The sequence below is a fragment of the Cyclopterus lumpus genome, chromosome 2, assembly GCF_009769545.1.
Source record: "Cyclopterus lumpus isolate fCycLum1 chromosome 2, fCycLum1.pri, whole genome shotgun sequence".
Lineage (NCBI taxonomy): Eukaryota > Metazoa > Chordata > Actinopteri > Perciformes > Cyclopteridae > Cyclopterus > Cyclopterus lumpus.
Genome location: NC_046967.1, coordinates 9,877,227 through 9,898,389, shown reverse-complemented (window position 1 = coordinate 9,898,389; position 21,163 = coordinate 9,877,227). Strand labels below are relative to the sequence as shown.

The 21,163-nt window shown below is 45.5% G+C and overlaps 3 protein-coding genes across 5 annotated transcripts; 1 reads left to right on the top strand and 2 right to left on the bottom strand.

Annotated features, from left to right (window-relative positions):
• The first annotated feature begins 255 nt into the window (after positions 1-255).
• On the top strand, positions 256-7,175 carry cab39l (calcium binding protein 39-like). Its single transcript, XM_034551531.1, has 9 exons — positions 256-729; positions 4,240-4,347; positions 4,626-4,790; positions 4,875-4,993; positions 5,074-5,242; positions 5,425-5,484; positions 6,027-6,092; positions 6,198-6,341; positions 6,437-7,175. Exons 2-9 carry the CDS (start codon positions 4,246-4,248, stop codon positions 6,614-6,616), a joined length of 1,005 nt encoding a protein of 334 aa, XP_034407422.1. The 5' UTR covers positions 256-729; positions 4,240-4,245; the 3' UTR covers positions 6,617-7,175.
• A 1,060-nt stretch (positions 7,176-8,235) lies between these two features.
• Positions 8,236-13,000, bottom strand: cdadc1 (cytidine and dCMP deaminase domain containing 1). 2 transcript variants are annotated; one of them, XM_034551415.1, is made up of 12 exons: positions 12,834-13,000; positions 12,410-12,572; positions 11,818-11,918; positions 11,553-11,730; positions 10,581-10,878; positions 10,289-10,495; positions 10,084-10,208; positions 9,765-9,814; positions 9,510-9,679; positions 9,222-9,411; positions 9,068-9,119; positions 8,236-8,903 (listed from the first exon to the last, which is right to left on the bottom strand). In XM_034551415.1, exons 2-12 carry the CDS (start codon positions 12,507-12,509, stop codon positions 8,776-8,778), a joined length of 1,599 nt encoding a protein of 532 aa, XP_034407306.1. In that variant the 5' UTR covers positions 12,510-12,572; positions 12,834-13,000; the 3' UTR covers positions 8,236-8,775. The 2 variants fall into 2 exon arrangements, with proteins under 2 accessions (XP_034407306.1, XP_034407315.1); XM_034551424.1 differs by having other exon boundaries at positions 12,410-12,502; positions 12,834-12,984.
• A 308-nt stretch (positions 13,001-13,308) lies between these two features.
• On the bottom strand, positions 13,309-19,702 carry rcbtb1 (regulator of chromosome condensation (RCC1) and BTB (POZ) domain containing protein 1). 2 transcript variants are annotated; one of them, XM_034551359.1, is made up of 14 exons: positions 19,636-19,702; positions 19,516-19,537; positions 18,614-18,887; positions 18,280-18,430; positions 17,982-18,148; positions 17,125-17,283; positions 16,913-17,020; positions 16,688-16,830; positions 16,462-16,525; positions 15,875-16,001; positions 15,621-15,747; positions 15,370-15,521; positions 15,150-15,280; positions 13,309-14,944 (listed from the first exon to the last, which is right to left on the bottom strand). In XM_034551359.1, exons 2-14 carry the CDS (start codon positions 19,530-19,532, stop codon positions 14,804-14,806), a joined length of 1,761 nt encoding a protein of 586 aa, XP_034407250.1. In that variant the 5' UTR covers positions 19,533-19,537; positions 19,636-19,702; the 3' UTR covers positions 13,309-14,803. The 2 variants fall into 2 exon arrangements, with proteins under 2 accessions (XP_034407250.1, XP_034407259.1); XM_034551368.1 differs by lacking the exon at positions 19,516-19,537 and having other exon boundaries at positions 19,636-19,699.
• Positions 19,703-21,163: the final 1,461 nt, after the last annotated feature.

The window sequence follows — 21,163 nt, the reverse complement described above, 5'->3', positions numbered from 1 at the left end:
GGTGCATTCCAATATGTACACCATCCGACCTTCAGTCTCTTTTCTCCTTTATTTATCTCTCTCAGTGGTGGATAACAAGTACACCCTGTCAAAAAATAACATAAAATACTATTTTATATTTGTTTGAATACCATCTATTATAGTAATATTTAAGGCAAGGTGGGTAAAGACTGTATATGAGAGGATGTGAACGAGACCCAGCCGCGACTGGAAAGATACAGATGTATAAAGTTAGCATGCTGCAGCCAGACTCTCACCGGAAGTGACGCGATATGCGCTATAAAGCTAATTTGTTAGCGCGACAGTAAAATATTGTACAAATAGGACATTTCTTGGTTATATGAATTAAAAGAAGTAATATTTTAACTGGTGATAGTTTCCGTCTTAATTTAACCCTCGCTATCTCTTCTTCGTCCATTAATTTAAAACGTACGATGGTTCGCACCAGGCTTCATCACGACGGTTGACACCGGAAGTCGTCCGGTTTTGTTCACGCGAGCTTGTCAGTTTAGACTGGAACGCGAACAGATGGAATTCCGCACTGGCTTCTTAAACAGATTCCACACATTTTAAATTGCATCGCGCACCTTTTTAGCGGACTTTCTTGCTCGCGAACGACCCTGGCGTGACGACAACGGCCCGTCTGGGAGGCTCGGCTTGCGCTGCACGATCCGGGACAGAAGCGGTCGAGACATTTACAGGATTTCGCCCAGCAAACATCATCCCACTGTAGGTATCCTTTACTCGCTCCCAGTTATCTCGAGGGATACTATCGCCCTTGACAGTCTCCGTAACTTCTCTCGGGGTTAAAACGTGTGTCAAGTTAAGAAGTGAGACCTCTCTAACGTAATTTGGGGCAGTTGCTTGTGGCATTAAATGCAGACGGTTGTGAATAGCTAGCTTTGGAAATCTGTCAAACAAAAAAGGGAGTTTAGCCGGAGGCGAGAGGGGTGTAGCCTTGTTAAAGCACCCCGTCTGGGACTGTTAATGCGGCCTTATGTGTGATTTACTGCCTCCTTCCTGGTGCACTCTTCTTCCCCTGAACACTCTCGTTCACGGGGTCTTTAATTCTTCAGCCGCACACGCACTGTGCGTGTTTTGTTGTTGTTAGTTTGTTCCTCCTTGCTGTTTTTACTTCAGACGACCAGCGTCATGCTAGCAAGAACGAAAACATTGCGGCTTCCGGTTACGTATTTCATAATAAAACCCGTCAAACGCTCCTCAAACTATTCAGTTAATTAATTTAATAACTGATCTCCAGAAAGTTAATCGCCGACACATTTAATAATCAATCATCCGTTTAGGACAAATGTCAAGTCAACATGGACGTCTGTCATATTTCACCCGCATTTTGTTAATTACATAATTGAAGAAATAATAGATCCATTTTGAATACAAATAGTAGTTGCAACCCTGTTCATATGCTTTTTAGGATTAACGGTGTTGTGAAGAGTAATATTTTACGTCCATTTTTTAGTGAGTTATCCATTAATCCATTTGTTTTGATGGGTATTGACAATTGTGTCAGTCAATGTTTAGGATGTTTTAAATCTGCATTACTGGGTTAATAATATATAAACCCTTGTTGACTCATTAACCTCTCCTGATGAAGCAACTGCACATGGCAGCATGACAGTGTGCATTACAAATTGCATTTAATTAGTAATAAGCTTATAATGTATGGACGTTGGGGATACTTTATACCTGTGACTGGTCAGACTTCCTCATTCTGCCATGACACTGTTGATCTAAGCAGGTGGACGTGCGGCAGGTGGGAGCAACTCTGACGCGACCAATAGCAAAGAGCTGTAACTGAGTCTTTAATGTGTCTGTAAACGGCAGTGAAGTGCATCAAATACGGGCATCAGGGTCTCCTGCAAACCTTTCCCCATTTTAAAGTTAAAAAAAATAAAATAAAAAGAAGGATTGTTTTATTTCCACACATCATTATTAATCTCAGGAATGACTTGAGCTGTTGTTTGTCCTTTTTCAGCGAGCGTTCCTCCCCAGGTTGCCTTGGAGAGGACAACCTCCTTCTGCAAAGCCTCTTCTTAGTTGGAGATGAGTTCAAACACTCATATCCTTGTTTTCTTTGTCTCTGACCTGTTTTGAATTGTATTAGATTCAATCTGTAGGTCTCAAAATGTTGCAGCTCTTTCCCTCGTGAACAATACAACCTTGTTTTATTGGTTTCATTACGGCCGAGTGAGTGTTTGAAGGGAAACTCTCCTCCTTGAACACTTAAATGTGCAGTTCTATCATGAAGGGCCGCCTCTGCATTCCAAGACAGTCGAGGAAACGCTGTCCAATTAAAAGCAGCAACCTCTCTCGTTTGAAAGGACACGTTGTCGTCACGTTGTTGAACGCCTCGAATACTTTGAAACCTTTCGGGAATGAAAGTATTCGTGAACGTGTTCCAGGGCGTCCGTGAAACCTGTTTTCGAGCCGTGAACCGTCCAAGTTGTTTTCACCACCAGTGCAGCCGGACTGACCTGTACACTGTAGGGTGTGGCGGAGAATGTTCTCGGTCCAATAGATTTCATTGTTGTCAACAAAACCACCTGATACAGATTATTGATGTTAATGTGTAACAGATTGTTGTTTTATTACTCGAGGGTATGGTGCATTTCTGTATTTGCGTAAAACAATTGGTTCATTGAATATATCGGTCTATAAAAATCTATCTATTCTGTCTTATGTGACAGTAATCTTAGTATTTTGGGGGTTTTGGACGGGAAAGAAATGCAATATAAAGTCGTCACATGGCATCTTTAATTGTGATCGGCAATTTCAAATTAAATTAGGTGCCGTTATGATTTGTAAAATAGCTGTATTTACCACTTCAAGAGCAGAGCACAGTTGTTTATTTTAACACAATACATTTTGCCCTTATAAACCAAATCCAATGTATCTGTCAGACCGTCATGATGTAGCTTTACAGGGAGGAAAGATAGAGGTAATGATTATTATCATGATTACAGAAGCAGAAACAAAGGTGTCCTAAACAAAATATGAATACAAATCTTATGCTGCTTTAAATGCTGATGAAAATTGCTTGTATCTGAAATTATTCTTTAAAATTAGATTGAATTTGTGACCTTTTTATAGCTTTAACTTATTTAAGGCTCCTACGGTCTCTTCATAATTACAGCTGAACATTAATATGTAGGGGCCATACGGAGCTGTCCTGTGTTGGATTACACCCAAACAGAGCAGCTAGCTGTGTGTATCACGGACCCTTTGAGATTTCTTTTAATAATCAGAAACATTTAGTTCCAGCTGCAGCCACAAGGCCGAAGGACGGGGTTGAAATATTAGACGCCAGGCGCAGTCGTCCACATTATTATTGGATTACAAAGGAGGGGAGTTGCCCTCCTTTTGATCGCTACTTCCTCATTGCTGTGCGTATCCTTCGACAAATATTGACTGAAGCTGTGTAGGCATGACGTAATCTGATGATAAAGGGAATTATTGCAAGTGGGACTAACGTGTCTTTTCTGTTTTCAAATTGCCTGATGGCCTCTGAAATAATCATTGGAAAGAACAATACCTGGTGTCTGTTCTTCACACCATTACAACCTTTTAAAATCAATTATTTCTTCCCTGCGTCCGTGTTGCAGGAAGTGAGCACACGAGGCTGAGGTCGGGTGAAAACCTCGTGATTCCAATCAAACCTGTTTTCTTGTTTGTTTTTTCACATTGAAGAACCCTTCTTCTCTGAAAGTAGCAGAAGGATGGAGCGGATGGAAGGAGGAATTTAAGAGGGAGGGTTATGCCCTTTTTTACATTCCTGGATTAGCAGTCACAAGTTCTCTCTGCCTGTTCCTGACCTGGGGATCACACTTGTGGACCAAATGCTCTCCCTGTTCGCAGTGGGATTGCATCTTCTTTTTCTTCAAGTCTTGCATGAATGAATGGTTCATGTACAGCGTGTTTAGACCCCTTCGCTTCTTGCAGGATTGTTTGAGTCGTACATTTATTCTTGGATTGATAAACTTGCTTGTGTGTTCAGCACAATGTATGGCATCCTGGTTAACGTTATATATATATTATCAACTATTTGAAATGTACGTCTATATCAGCCTCAAAAAGCACTGTTCAGGCTCCGGTCTGTTATTGTGATAATTCTGTCACAGGTTGCCCTGTTGTGGTTGCAGGCAGCTTGTCGTTGGCTGGCCTTTTTATGTGTCCTTCATGTGTGTGTGTGTGTGTGTGTGTGTGTGTGTGTGTGTTCTCCAGGTCACCATGCCGCTGTTTGGTAAATCCCACAAGAGTCCAGCGGACATCGTCAAAACGCTGAAGGAAAACCTGGCCATCCTGGTCAAACAGGACAAGAAGACAGACAAGGTAGAGACGGACGGGGTGTCCGGGGGCCTGAGGGTGACAGCGGTCTGTGAAATTGGACCATGGAACAGCCTGGGCCTGTCATCTCCTGACACTACACTGTCAAGACAGTTTACTCTCACTTTCACTCACTCACACACAGAGCAGCAAACATGAGCCAAGTTCAGGTTCAAGTTGTTTTCAGAATTTGCCCGTTTCCTCTTTTTAACTCTTAACATCTTCTGTGTCCGAAGCGCACGGAGGCTCCCATCTCACCTGAGCTCTCCCTCTCTGTCCTCCAGGCGTCCGAGGAGGTGTCGAAGTGTTTGGTCTCCATGAAGGAGATCCTGTACGGCAGCAACGATAAGGAGCCTCACACTGAGACGGTGGCCCAGCTGGCCCAGGAGCTGTACAACAGCGGCCTGCTGCTGTCGCTGGTGGAAAACCTGCAGGTCATAGACTTCGAGGTGAGGAGAGACGGGTATAGTCGCCGGTCTCCAGTCCTCGTGGAGGGGAGAGAGTAGCGTGACCTATTTAATTTGTGCTTCCAGGGGAAGAAGGATGCGTGTCAGATCTTCAACAACATCCTGAGGAGGCAAATTGGGACGAGGAGCCCCACCGTCGAATATTTCTGCTACCACCAAGAGGTCCTCTTTATACTGCTTAAAGGGTGAGACACACACACACACACACAGAGAGAGGCTCAAGGCTTCCAAAGAGGTGACACAAATGCTCTGTCTGCGTTGGAAGGTACGAGACTCCCCAGGTGGCGTTGAACTGTGGGATCATGCTGAGGGAGTGCATCCGCCACGAGCCGCTCGCCAAGATAGTTCTTCAGTCGGACCAGTTCCAAACTTTCTTCAACTACGTGGAGATGTCCACCTTCGACATCGCCTCCGACGCCTTCGCCACCTTCAAGGTGCCCCGGGTCTTCCTGCTCTAGTCTGTCATAAAGTTTCTTAAACTTTGAATATCTTTCTTCTTCGTTGTTGCCACAGTAATATTGGTTTTCCAGTGTTTTACCAGCTTTATTACTGGACAGAAAATGGACATTTCCTCTTAAAAGTGATTTATAATACATGTTCCCGTCTTTATTCGCAGGATCTCCTGACGAGACACAAAGTGCTTGTGGCTGAATACCTTGAACAGCACTACGATGCCGTGAGTGATATGTAACACACACACACACACACACACACACACACACACACACACACACACACACACACACACAAACACTGCTCTAAATGACAGCTTGACCAGAAAAGATCCCAAGAGAGGAGATACTGCGGGGCTCAATGACTCAGTCGTGTGTCCAAAAAAAGAAGAACATTTTCACACTTTAAAGTTCCTGGAAAGCGGGATCAGTGGAAAGCCCTCGCAGTGTCCTGATACAAAGCGCTGCTCTATGCTTGTTTCCAGGCAGAGGGGCCCCTTTCATAGGTTTAAGGCCCCCAGGCAGAAACAACCCCGCACAAAACGGCCTTTTTTTTCCTTTTTCGGTGGTCTTGTTTTTTTAAATTGCTCAACTTCTTTGGGGACGAATGAACACAAATTCAAACCCATAGGCAACCAGACATATTACACTACCGTCCTTAAGTCCCAAAGTCCATCCGTTAATAATAATAATAATAATAATAATAATAATAATTCACCAGTTTGTTACTAATCTATAATAAGATGTGTTTCTTACGTCACTCCAGGTGTTTGTAGAATACGAGAAGCTGCTGCACTCTGAGAACTACGTCACCAAGAGGCAGTCTCTCAAGGTTTGACTGGCTCGTATATTGATTTGTAGTACATTAAACCATGTATATAATTGGAGAAGTTCATCTAATATATATAGTTATATATTATCTCTCTCTCTCCTCCAGCTCCTAGGCGAGCTGCTGTTGGACAGACACAACTTCACGGTGATGACGCGCTACATCAGCAAGCCGGAGAACCTCAAGCTGATGATGAATCTGCTCCGAGACAAGAGCCCCAACATCCAGTTTGAGGCCTTCCACGTCTTCAAGGTAAAAGAAAAAAGAAAAAGCAACACTCGTAGAAACGCAGCGAGCGTCCCGAAATACCATCGAGGTTCCATCGAAATCCTCTTCTCTTCCTCCAGGTTTTTGTCGCCAACCCCAACAAGACGCAGCCCATCATCGACATCCTGCTCAAGAACCAGACCAAACTAATCGACTTCCTGAGCAACTTCCAGAAGGACCGCTCGGACGACGAGCAGTTCAACGACGAGAAGACCTACCTAATCAAACAGATCCGGGATCTGAAGAAGCCGGCCTCCTAGAGGGGCGTCCCTCGCTGCCCTCGCCCCCGACTTTTTTTATTTGATAGGAAGACGTACAGTAGAAAAGAAAAAGAAACACATTAACAATAACGGTTATTATTGTTTCAAAGACGTTATATTTCTCTTCGTTGGTTCATTTAAAACTTGCGCAACTGTAGTTCTCAATCACCGATCTTTCGTTTGTACATTATTATTATTTTTTTTAATCATGGAATCTTTCATTTCTTTACATCTGTAGCATGTCGTGGTGTCGGAGGCAGCCGATGAGCTCTGTTGGGAGAACCAGCGGGTTAAAAACTAAACAAAAAAGGAAGCTCCGGCCAAACAGACGTGAACCACAGTCGGTTGATTTTTAACTATTTAAATGAAGTAGCTCAAAAAAAAAAACGTATGAAGAATTTCTGCTTTCTTCTTCTTTCTTTTAGCTGGATCAACATGTCTCATCAGGATCGGACACATTCTCAGTGATCGCTAAAAGTTTGGTAACTAGCAGTTGCCTTCTGCTCGCCAAAATCCCAGGGTTGCTCAAGTTTTCTCCCTCTGAAACAAAAAAAAAAAACTAATATATTCACAGATTTATCTCTAATATCTTTCAGAGAGCAAAACGATTTGCCACGAGTAAAACCGAGAATAGAGCGAACTGGTTTTAGTCAACACTATTTGAAGTCTTTAAAATGAAGCTACAGCGGTACATTTGAGCTTCAACCCTTTGATCACTGGTTCTCTTCGCTGGTGGCCGATAGCACTTTCTGTATATTGTTTTCTTTTGTTAATTTAGGGTCATTCTGTTTTATATGTAAAGTTTGATTTCTTGTCATGTACAGTTTTAGGATTCGTACACCTGATGTTTCGTGCCATTGTGAGTGAGAACATTGGACATTATTAGCAGGAGGCTTGTTTCACTCCTTTTTCCTCTGTATCGTGTTCTGCTCCCATTTGGATCTGAAAGGTCTCAGAAACCGGTGAGAGGATTCAGAGGTGCCTTTTTTAAAATATTATTTGGGGGTTTGGTGTTTCCCTTTTTTCTTTTTTTGTATTTTCAGTATCTTTCTTGGGGGAGCTTAATTATTATGTCAATAAGAATATGCTCTGGTTAGAACATATCTGTTGTGATTGAGCAGTGAACCTCTTAACTCGCTATATTTGAGTTACCGTCAAAGAAACCTTTTTGAACTTTCCGCTTGCCGTCGTGTGCGGGACCAGGGTCGCAGTCTGTCTCTTAGGGAGTGCCGGTTCAATAAGCGAAGGGCCGCAAAATGTACAAAATCAATGTCGCTGAAACGCTACTTTTTAAGTGCTGTTGGTTTTTATATTTGACTTTAGAAATTAAAAAAAATATATATAATAATTACATTTTCTAAAAATGACATTCGCACGTATGTCAGGGGAAAAAAAGAAGTTTATTTCCCACTTGATATTTGAAGCGGCATCCATGAGGGTCGCTTTGAGTTCGCCTCAGACGCGGTGTGTTTAAAGACACTCGGTACATTTGAAGACTAATATTTAAACATTATGAACCTGTGAATTGCCATTCTTGCTTTCGCTTTTCATCCGGTTCTTCGACTTTTCTCCTCGTTTTTGTGGTTCAAAATAAACAATACCAGCTTTTTCTTTGACGCTATAAGCTGTGACGCGTCGTACGATATCCGGATATCACGCGACGCAGAAGTAGAGCGACCGGCTTTACATCCGACTTGAGCCAAACTCCACGTGATCTGATCCCAGTGTCCCCTCTATGAACGCTGCCACCTTGTTGTCCACGTTGATGCTATTGTACCACATTCACGACAAATAAAAGGATGGGCATGCATGCTTTGTGTGTGTGTGTGTGTGTGTGTTCATTTATTGTGTACAGGTTATGTGCAACTTCTTATATTTATCCCCTTAAATCTCCTGCTTTAACTTCCTTAAAACACTAAAAGTACATCATGTCTTTCTGGATGTTTTGAAAACATTTGAACACCGTAATCACCGAAAAAATGATAAAGTCGAGCAGTAACATAATTCTTCAACATTGGATAGGTGAATGAAAGATAATGACACTAGGTTAAAAGCTTTATAATCAAGTTCCTTAATGTCCGTCTCCTCTTGAAGTCAGTGTGTCTTATGGGTTCCAGTAACTCTCCCTATTTAAAGCAGCCTCTCGTAGTTCACGTAAATTATTTTTGGCTGCTGTTGTTATTTTGGCTGCGGACGGCCGGCGGGCCGTGGGGTCTGTTGGTGCACAGCTTCTTGCGTCGGTGGCTCTCCTGCTCGGCCGGCCCGCTGTGCTTCCCGACACAACCGTCTGGAACAACAACAAAATAGACAACAGAGGTTACAAAACATGAGGCGGCGGAGGCACAATTTGAAGACGTCAAGGGGTCGGCATCCGGCATCGGCCTGCCGCGACCCGACCCCGGATAAGCGTCTGATGATGGATGGATGGAAGGTAACGAAGGTGGCACTCACTACTGGCATGGCGAGGAGAGGACGGCGAGACAACGGGAGGGCTCCTCTGCCACTGTGAAGGCAGAAACAAAATGTCACCCATCTGTCGACGTTTCCCTCAACGGCACCAGCGGAGAGGCGTCCCGCAGCTCCCCCCCCCCATCCGCGTACTCACTATGAACTTGTTGATGCTCTTCAGGCTGCCGAACCTCAGGTAGGAGATGTCTCCCTTGTCCTTGTCCCGGTCCCGGTCGTTGGTGTAGATGTGCGTGATGCCGGCTCCTCTGATCAGAGGGACGCACTCGTCGCATGGACATTTAGTCACAAACAGCATGGCGGGCTCCTCCGGTTTGATGTGTCGAGTCCTGAAAGCATCAGGAGGAAACACGATCGCTGGTTATAAGGGGAGGTGGGATGGGGAGGTGGGACGGGGGGAGCGTGACGGGTCCTCTGCTGTCCTGACCTGAAGGTGAGGGCGTTCTGCTCGGCGTGGACCATGTATCTGTACTTGCGTCTCTGTCGGTCCTCCTGTTTGTTGTCCATCTGCGGGTATTCTGCGTAGTGCGAGCCTGCTGGGTAGGCGTTGTACCCGCAACCCACCAGGGACAGAGCCCCCGTTCCATCACTGGCAGCCTGGAGACGGGAGAGCAGCTCAATTTGAAACTATATTAACAGGAATAATAATGGCATGAGTAATTAAGAAGAAAGGTGCGCTCACCGCCGGTGCTTTGGCCCAGATGACAGCACCCACGCCCACTTTGGGATCCTCTGGAATGAAGATAATAGCTTTTGCGTGAAAGAGGAACATGACTGTGCCCTGCATCTGTTGCCTCGAGAGGCACGGCCGAGATACTCCCACAGGAGTCTAATGCTGGCCCGTATCACCCATTTCATTTTTATCTGAATGGCTGCAAGCTTGTTACCTCTTATTGCTCAGCCTGACCTGAAACGGGATGTGTATGTGTGTGTGTGTGTGTGTGTGTGTTAACCCCTTTCGGGTTCTGCCCTTCAGTGACAAACAGAAAAAACAATCAGACCTGTTCTGTAAGCCAGCAGCCTGGCTTGGATGATGCAATGGCGAGCCACTTCTTGGGACAGCCCGTCGTGATGTGGCGGCGGCGAGGCCTCGGCCGGCGATGGCTCCGGGGTCGAGTGCTGCTCCCTGGGTCACGGGCGCAACACAATCAACAACGAATAACGGGCGAACACGAGGCGGTGTCGAGCCAGGAGACGTTTTCCTACCTGTGGAAGCCGTAGCGTTGCTGCGGCACGCCGGCGGCCACCGCAGCCAGAAGCTCCGCCAGCTCCCCCATGTTGTGTCTCAGGTTGGAGAAGTTCGGCTCCACACAGAAGTTCTCCAGACCCATGTGGGTCAAAATCTCCCGGTGCTGCTCGGACGTCCTGACCAGGAGCCGTCTGGAGAAATCCTTCAGGTGCCTCGTCCGCTCTCTGGAAAGCAGGAAGAACGTCTGGTTATGCGGCGCGGCGACGTTTTCACCGACGCGTTGAGATGCAAAAAAGGAAGGTGCCGTACCTGTTGAAGAGTTCCTCAGTATTCAGACCCGGTTCGTCATCAGACATCCTCTCCAGGAAATCGCACTCCCGTGACGTCTCGTCCACGAACTGCGCCAGGCCGGGCGCCAGCGGCTGCAGCAGCACGCAGATGTGAGGGCGGCTGTTGGACTTCAGCTTCTCCGTCGCCACGGCGTCCAGTGCGGCCTCCTCCGTGATGCCGTCCGGTAGACCGCGGGAGCTTGAGTGGCTGGCGGAGGGGGGTCCCAGCATGCTGACCTCGGGGTCTCCAGGCCAGAAGGAGATCTGACTGACTCCAGCTGGAGGACAGAAAGCAGTGTTGTGTATTGTAGCACCCCAACACTCTGGGTAGATCTACATATTACATATTTAAAAACAGGGATGAGGGGGTGTTTGGGTTTGTTTGTTAAGGTAGCTACCACGAAGGTTTACCTCCTAATAATACAGAACCCCTCTAATTTAGCTATGGCGTTATTTAATTACACCACACTATAGTTTAGAGCATTGACCACAGACAACAGCTTTCTCTTAAAAATAAACAAGTGTACTGACAATAATACACACTCCAAACTAAGAAACAGGACTTTCAAAACTAATCCTTTACACATCAATTGACTAATAATTAACCCTAATTGGCTAATAGTAATACATTCTAATTGCCTTATATTTAACATTAGAATTGGGTAGAGGAGGCGGAGCCAAGCAAAGCAAAGTTCAGCCCAGTGCTGATGTTTAACAGGTCAGTGTGTTTACAACAGTGTGACAGCACCTGGACCCCGTGCTGCACTGCCCCTTTAAGTCCTGAGACTTTAGACTTACGACCTGAGAGCTTGGCACACAGACTTAGTCATGGTTTTAGGAATAGCTGCTGCAACCCAATCCTACTTGGAAATATGAGAGTTCAGCATATTTCAACATGTGCAAGTGCTAAACCACAGAACTCACTATAACCCTCCCCTGGTCTCCTCCTCACCGTTGATGATCATCTTGAGGCAGGAGGCGCAGGGTCTCCGCGAGAAGTACAACTGACAGTCAGCCAAGCTGGCGCCATGTTGGATGATGGCGGCCTGTCCTGCGTGGAGCTCAGGTCCCGAACAGTGGAGTCCCACCACCTTGCTGTCCCGCGCCACCACCAGACCCGTCCTGCGGATCTGGAACACAGCAGATGTCTTTGCTCAAAACATCGGCAACAGCCACAACTCAAATCTGTGTGTGTGTGTGTGCGTTTGCACACCGACCTCACTGTGGTCATCTTCTTCGAGTTGCTCTTGCGGGAACAGCTCCATCCACAAACTCAGCAAGGTGAACAGGTTCACCTTTGAGAGCCTGGGACCAAAACCTGGGAGGAGGGACACACAAAGGAAGGGAGAACATGACTGTGTGGGAAGGACAGCGGGGGTCAATTTCCCTCGAGCAGATGGAGGAACTAAATATCACCGCTTAGTGTAATATGATTGAGCTGAATGCTTTTAAAAAGGGACATGGGCGGATCTGACCTTGATATTTACTAAATCTTTGTTTTCATGTACAAAGTGCTCCACTATAAATAAAGACTGAGACACAGATGTAACTAAATGAGGGCGTTACCCTGCAAGTCACTTGCTTTTTCTGAGACAATAATCATGATGATTATTGACAAAACAGAAGAGATGTATCTGCTATATTAGACAAGAAGAAGCCTTTAGAGAGGGGACATTCAGGTGCAACAGCAGCAGTAGGACAGGTGAGCTCTTCTCCTCAGACAGCAGCTGTTTTGTGACACGGCAGAAGAAGAGCCACCAGTTGTTGCTCAACAAGCAGAACGTGAACGTATACTTTCATCTCGCTCACCTTGGATCCTGCTGTCAGTCTGGGTGCTCCCGTCTCTGGTATCGCGACCCGGCTCGGACGGGCCCGCATCGGCTCGGTTCCTCATCTCGCTTCCTTCCATTCAAACCAGGCAGGAGGCGAACAATTATCTCGTGGCAACCGAAATCTAATACGAGATGAGCAACTATGAAGAAGAGAACCGGTATTAGTGACGACCTGGTTTATTGGTTTACTGCATAGCTGAACACTATTTCCGGACACTTTCAAAATAAGGCCACTGGGGTTAAATAACATGACAAACAACAACACACCCGGGGTTTCTTCTAAAATAACCCATCTCTTTCATCTTTCTATGACTGCGTAGAAATATCAAGCAACGACTGAGCGGACGTTAAAATGAGAAAACAAAATACGTCACAACAACACGTTAGACGGCGAGACTTACTGAGCTACGTGTCGCGTGCAGCAGGTGTGCGTTATCCTACATATTCTGCACAGAAGGACGGACAGCTACCTGTAACATTATATACATTATATATTGGTTGTCGCGCACCGCGGTCCGGGTTAGTTCCGCAAATACCTCTGACGACACAAAGAGGGCGGGGCAACGATAAATTCGTTCTTCAACACCCGTGTGTTCCACTAGGTGGCAGCAGAGTACCACGAAATCATACATCACCCCGCAACTGCTGCTTTTATTACCCAAGGTAGACGTATCTGCCTTATTATGAAAACAAAAATGAAATGCAGAAGAATCATTCCAGTGATGAGACTGTTTTAATAATATCTTCCTTCTAAAAATAAACTAATAGACTACTCAAGCGCAAAGAAAACATGGCAGTGTGTGTGTGTATATATATATATATAAAATTACCTGCAGTTTTATGAACTTGTCCCATGTAAATAAAATATACACAAAGTACATTAAAAAATATACTTTAATCTTAATACAGTAAGCAGAACAATCTGATTTTTTTTTCTTTTTCAGTTTGCTTTCTTATCTAAAACAAGCTCCAAATTCCGCTAAAGCACAGAAACCAAAACCTCAATGCGTCTGTAAATGTCTAACCCGAATGATGCTTGGATAATAAACAGTGGACCTACTTACCAGCAAGCTCAGACCAACTTAAAACATCTCAAGCCTCTGAATGCATCAAGAAATAATAACCTAACAATTTAAAACAGAAACTGAAGTGACCAGTAGCCGACAGGCCAACAACACTCTCCATTTGACTATTCTCATACATTACCCAGTAATGCAACAGAAGGTATAAACCAGGACCCGCAGGCAGTTTTTGGTAGTCATAAACCCACGCTAACAGAATACAAACAAAGCATCTCACGATAAACACATAGCATTTCAAAGTGTTCATATTGCTTTACCTGCAGTGTTTTGTGCTTCAAAGTGTGATTAAATATACCAAGGAATAATTACGGATTCATTTTGGTCTTGCCGAGTCGCCCGTTTGTTTCTTTCCATTTGCCCCGATAACAAAAGCAAAACACAAACAGATGGAAACGGTCACCTTGGTTCAGTTTGTTTGAGGTCCCACAATAAAAAATAAATTAAAAAAAGGAATATAAAGCGTCTGCAACAAACCATCTGCCTACGATGCATTTTAATCACCGTTGCTTTCTAACATCCTTTAACTCGGTTTTATATACATATATATATAAACAGTTTTACTGAATGTGGAAAAAAGAAGCGACTGCAGTTTCTTAAAAGTGCCGTAGAGAAAAAAACATTTCAGTCGGGTAGAATAAGCATACAAAACAAAAACAGAGGAGTATAAAAAAGGTAATTATTATACATACTACAATGGTTTTTGAACTTCCAAAATGTAAATAATACCAGCCGAGAAAGATAAGCAACCCACAGTAGGATCTGGGTTAACTGTGTAACGTCGACGCCTCTAAATGAGCTTCTAGAGCGACTCGGTTTAAAAACAAATAATGCCAATTGAAAATGATAGAACTGGAATGCAGATGTAACGTATTTCAGTCCAGTGGTTCTAGTTTAACTCAATGTCAAAGCAGAGCTCCCCATTCCTTCCAGTCTCTCGAATTAACTCTACCAGAAGTAAAAAGAAGACTAAGCACTGGCCGAGAAAAACAAACAAAGATTCAAGTACAGCATGTAGAGAACACAATGCAGCGTGAAAAAGAAAAGAAAAAAAAAAGGAGACGGCATGGCGTCGAGTGACTTCACCGGAATTGGCCAAAGGGCTGACTTCAGACCTGTCGATAATGCAGCTTTAAATTCCAGTCCACGTTGTGAATTCTGCTTATCTGCCTCAGCAAATATGGAAATCAACAATTCAAGAAAGCCTTCTTTTCCCAATGCGATATCGACCTGATGTTTCTGGAGCGGCGACGCGGCCCCCACTGTACCCGGAGAGTGACTTCAGTTCTTGCTCAGTTCTTGAAGGCCCCGCAGCGGCTGGCTTTGCTGATGAACTCTTTGAGCATCGCTCCGTCCACCTGCCAGAAGGCTCCGGTCTGGGTCACCTGAGTGAGATGGTTGACACAAAACCGGAAACAAAACACTTCCAGGTCCTAGAGAAAGGGAGACAATACGATATTTGAGGGAAAGTTTGGATGTTATTGTCACGAGATGGGTTTATCGTGCAGCCTCTCAGCTGCTTTAAAAATTCAGACTTCTATTGCAAAGTATGAGAATATCTATAAAAGTAGGGTGAACCCTTATAGTCAACCTTTACACATTACCCCCGGAGTGACAGTATGTAGTAGCATCCTGTACCTCAGCGTCGTATCGTATGGCCGCAGACAGCAAGGTGAAGGCGTTTTCGACGTTGATCCCCCTCTTGATGATCTGCTGACACAGCCGTTTCAGGCGGTTCTCACAGTAAGAGGTGGCCAGGTCCAACAGACCTGCAGCCAACACATACACACGGATGAAAACGTGTAAACAGAAGCCACAGAAATAAAATTTAAAGCATTTGACAGACGCGCGTGCTCACCGATGGCGTCCTCGGGCGGAAGGTCGACCGTGTCCGTGTAGAGGAACTGCAGGAAGGACCTGTAGACGGGGTACGAGAACTGGCCGATCTCTATCACGTCCTGCTGATCCTCCGTCCACTGGGAGCGAAACATGGACCGGAAATGCTCACACCTACTCAAAAACAACAACAGGTGCCACCCGTGATGAACATTTCTTTTTGTGTGCATGGATGAAGAAGCAGTTTTTTTTTTTTTTAAGTCTCAACTGCACCTGATCTTCAGCACGGCTTTGTGAACGTGAATGCATTTGCCGTCGACGCTGAACTTGAGGTCGCCCGTTTCGGGACTGTCAAACTCTTTCCTCAGAGCCTCGCCCACAGTCATGAAGTCGTCGTGCTCTGGGGTAAAGCCGGGAGCAACAATGGAGCTTCACGTCGCTTTTAAAAACTGATTTTACGATGTTAGCAAAGAGAGGATTGAGATCAACACCCCACCCAACTCTCTCGCTCTCTTTCTCTCTCTTACCCATAGACATGAGCCTCCACATGACGGAGGGTGTGGCGAAGCAGGCGAAAACGTCGTCCGTGGTGGTGAAGTGCGTGAGGTGTGGCATGACGATGGACTGACCCCGACACTGACCCCACATATACACCTGGGGGATGAAACGGTAACATGGCTCACTGAGACGCTTTGGCAAAAAAGGCTTATTTTTGCACTATTTATGGTGTCAGATTTTTTTTACATCAACATTTTTGAGAACGATCCATTAAAATTTGGTTATTAAAGGGTCGTGACCAAGACGAGTACCGAGCCGAGGTTGCACGGCTTAAAAGATAAACTCAGTCAGCGCTCTCTGGTGGATTAGCTATGACCCAAAACTAAAATGATATCAAAAGGGAACAAAGAACACACAGGCACACTTAAAATAATTGGGACAAAATAGAGAACTCAAGCCTGCAAAAGAAAAAAGAAAGAAGCCGTTATCAGTAACGGATAACAAGCCGGGTCGAAATCAGAAAACTGATTGTGTAATGGGTTCATTTGATCAAACTATGAAGCCAGTAAATACACACACACACACATATGAACACAATACATATTTGCATTTATACCTGACCGCTTTGGGTCTTGGCTGCTGAAGTGTGTGTTGAATGGCAAGCTGCGACCTCGACAATCCTGATAAAACGAGAGAGAGATGCGTTATCAAATTGGCATCGAAAAAGTTCCCTTTTCCACACCGACAACTACTTAAGACCAGGAGCGAGAGAGAAAATGAGGACAGGAAACAGGAAGTAGCGGTCTTAACAGGATGACGTCGGCCCCTCTTTTGCCCCTTACCGCTCCTTGTCCGCCATGATCAGCACAGGGCTGAGGTGGTTGCTCTTGTTGCCGGTCCCCAGTTGCCCGTAGGTGTTGGCTCCCCAGGCATACAGCAGCCCTTCATCAGTCAGTGCCAGGCAGTGGCTGTTGCCAGCTATGACCTGGAAGACGGGGAACAGTTGAGTCACCCAGAGAGACCAAGTGTGGTCTCCACAACAGAGTCGCACCGGGTCGCCGTCTCACCTGTTGCATGCACAGCCCCTGGAGAGCAGCGAGGCGGCAAGGCGTCAGCTGGTTTCCATTGTTTCCGATACCCAGCTGTCCATTCCCATTATAGCCCCAGCCATAAACCTGAATAAACACAAACAACTTTACTGCATGCAGTTCAGGGTTTTTTTTCTTCTTCTTTCTCCTCTGTGGGGCCGTGAGGGTTTCACGCAAATGGCCAAGGTTACCTCTCCGTTGTCGATCAGAGCCATGGAGGAGGTCTGGCCACACGTGATGCCAGCCACGGTCTTGCCCTGCAGGCAGCCGGTGACTTTCCTGGGGTGGGGCTGGTTGGCTGTGGAGCCTGAGCCAATCTGGCCACAGTTGTTATAACCCCACGCAAAGACCTGGGGTGGGGGTGGGGTGTTAGGAAAAACACATTTTTACAATGTAATGCTTTTTACGTAACATCTAACATGGTTACAGCCTTTCCTGCTGGACGGACGGACGGGGACACACACACACACACACACACACACACACACACACACACACACACACACACACACACACACACACACACACACACACACACACACACACACACACACACACACACACACACACACACACACACACACACACACACACACACACACACACACACACACACACACACACACACACACACACACACACACACACACACACACACACACACACACACACACACACACACACACACACACACACACACACACACACACACACACACACACACACACACACACACTAATGCCTCGGGGTTCACAATAAGCTGCTTAGTTTGAGACTAGCAGAGCAGGAGGTGACTGCGTCAAGGTTTTCACGTGACCCATCTAAAACTGAACTTGAAATACAAACATACACGTACATATACATTTATTATAATCTCTATTTAAATGACATTATGGGGCAAACTGTGCCATACTTGAACTCCCACGGGATTGAAAACATTCAGGTGTTTTAGTCTCGAGAACGGTTACATTTAACACAAAGTAACTTAAATCATAAATGTATGCCATTATCGAGTAAAAAAAGAAAAAATGATGAAAGCGACAGCTACCTCTCCGTCCAGAGTGAGGGCCATGGAGTGATGCGAGCCACACGCCACTTCTCTCACTTTCTTGTTCTGCGGGCTGGCGGTGACCAGCAGCGGGGTCAGCCCCTGGTTGGTGGTCCCGTTCCCCAGCTGACTGTAAGCGTTGTGGCCCCAAGCAAACAGCTGTCCGTCTGCAATCACACAAATGTGTCTTAAGATCTTGGTGGGTGGACATACGACTGGAGGAGCACAAGGGGAGGAGTTTATACAGGTAATGTGTGACCTACAGGCTAAATGATTCATACAGCGAGTAAGTACCAACCTTCTGTAGCCAACAGGATATGAGGCCCACTTCCATAGCTCAGGCTGGTTACCTTCTTCCCCCGCAGGAAGTCCAGTTTTTTTGGCACAATGGTGCTCACACTGTCTCCTGTACCAAGGCAGCTACTGCTGTTCATCCCAAACGCAAATACCTGGGAAATAATAAAACAAACACACAACAAAAAGAAGTTTTTTTTTTTCAAAACAGTCCTCTAGAACAAACACAGGTGCAGAAATAAAACTAAATACAGATTTGTTATAGCAACCGGCGGATGTAACACGCCTGTTTACAAGGCGTTACGGTGGCCTCCTGAGAGCAGTACGCTAACCCTCACCTCGTTGGCGTGCGTGATGTAGACGGCTTCGTTGGCAGACATTCCAAAGACACAGGCCTGTCGGACCGTGGCTAGCTCCTCGGCGCTCAGCAGGGAAAACAGGGGCCACTTGCTGACGTCCACCATGGCTCCGGCCAAACTCAGCCTCCCTTGTTGGGGAGCAGCGGTCAGGGCTGACGGGGGAGAGAAGGGAGGAACGGGAGGGGGGAGAACGCGAGGAGGAGGTGATGCTGGAGGAGGTGGGGAGCAAGAAGCGGAATCATCCCTGCTGACACTACGGGAAGGAGATGAGGAGAATTAGGCGTAGTTATATTAAAGCTAGAGCGTCTTCTGACAGGAAACCATTAAAACATGTTGTTATATATAAACAGAGGACATATAGTTATGGACACACACAAACAGATGCACTCAGAGTTAAATATGTCAAATAAGCCAGTAGTTATTAAGCAATGACCACGACCAGCTCGGGGAAATGAGGCATGACATGCAGCCGAAGCAGCTAAAAGGAGGTCCATTATTGCAAAAGCTTCATAATCGCAGACTTGGCTGCAAAATTCAACACAAAAATATGTCAATTCCGCAGTTGCAGTCGCGAATGAATTAGCGGCGGACGTAGAGCCGATTGAGAAAGTAGTTCCTCTTAAGATGTGCTAGCTTGAAGCGGACAAAGCGGGGGGTGGTCAACTTTTTTTCTTTTTGGCGAAATTACGGAGTGCACTTTGGCTTCGCGTCGCAGCCGGGGGCAACATGATGTAGTTCCCCTTTCCGACCACGTGCACGACATGTTGTTTACTTGTTGCCCTTCAGTAACGCATCACAACAAGCTAGCTAACTGTCCGTGTCAGCAAACAGTAAACAAGGAAACGCTGTTGGTTTTTAGCTCAGCGCTGAGCTCTTCCTACCTAAAGCATCGCTCCATGACAACTGAGAAAAGACAAACAGACACGTATGTAATTAACGGATCGATATCACTATCGATACAAACAGCCCACGTCTACAATACGTAATGGTGTAAAGTTTACCGGAATGAAACGTCTCCCCCGGTGCTCAGCACTGTTGTGACGGTTGGGTTGAGTTTAGCCTTTTTTCTTCGTCTCCTTTATTTCCGGCAGAGTATATTGCGTGGGGGGAGCGTTGCTGCCCCCCTGCGGCCGTTGGTTGAACTACTGCTCCAAAAAGTAGTTTTCAGTACTTTTCATCAATCATGTCCAGTATTGTTGGGGGGGGGGGTAGTTTGTCTTTTGGTGAACACGTGCCGAACATAGTTATTTTTAAAAAAGCGATTAAATAGAGGGAACATTTTGCATTTTAAATTATTTACATGAAGTGTACAAAGTATGAAGTAGTGTAAGGTAAAAATTGATTTAATGCACCGCCTGACAATCACCCTAAGTGACCCAAATCAAACACACCCACGTTGTCGTGTCAAAACAACAAGTGCATGGTTTTAGTGGGACCAGAGAGGCTGTGTGGACTGGTTTTAGTGGGACCAGAGAGGCTGTGTGGACTGGTTTTAGTGGGACCAGAGAAGCTGTGTGGACTGGTTTTAGTGGGACTAGAGAGGCGGAGTGGACTGGTTTTAGTGGGACCAGAGAGGCTGAGTGGACTGGTTTTAGTGGGACCAGAGAGGCGGAGTGGACTGGTTTTAGTGGGACCAGAGAAGCTGTGTGGACTGGTTTTAGTGGGACCAGAGAGGTGGAGTGGACTGGTTTTAGTGGGACCAGAGAGGTTGAGTGGACTGGTTTTAGTGGGACCAGAGAAGCTGTGTGGACTGGTTTTAGTGGGACCAGAGAGGCGGAGTGGACTGGTTTTAGTGGAACCAGAGAGGCTGAGTGGACTGGTTTGCAGAACGACGTCCAGACAGGTGAGTAAATCTATAGCTAGAAACGTATTGCGAGGCTATTTAATTGATGTAGCCTAATGCTAGTTACGTTTCCTCCAATTAATCGATAATTACATATTGCTTGTTACACACGCTGAAGCTTTGTTGATCATCTTTGTTGGGGAGTTCTGTCAAAAGGCCATACGCTTAAATTAGTTGTTGACATGAAGTCCCTGAGTTAGGCTAACGTTAGCGTATGAAACACGATAACAAGTTGATCACCAAGTAGGGCACCAAAGGTCAAAGAGGGCTAATTTAGTTGGGAAGTTAACTTAATTGTAAAGAAATGTAACCTGATGGAGACATCCATATGGTTGGTTATGTGTGTATTCTTGTACACATTTATTCAAAAAATGTGTGGAAATGTATTATAGTCCCTTTTCATATAGCAGCCATGTTGACATGCAGGGTCAACAGGTGTAGTTGATTATCTAATTATGGAACCATTCTAATATTTTTACACAAGTCATTTTAGGTGAGTCAAATCTCTTTAAAGTAACAGTACTATATACAGATTATATTCTTCTTTCCATTTACCATTTTTTCTTTACCAAACATAAATATTGATACTGTTTCAAAGCTCTGTCCTTGCTGTCATTAAACATATTCAGATAGAGAAATAAGTAATCGTGGTGGGGCACAAGTGCACCAAAAACAAGGAGAAGCAA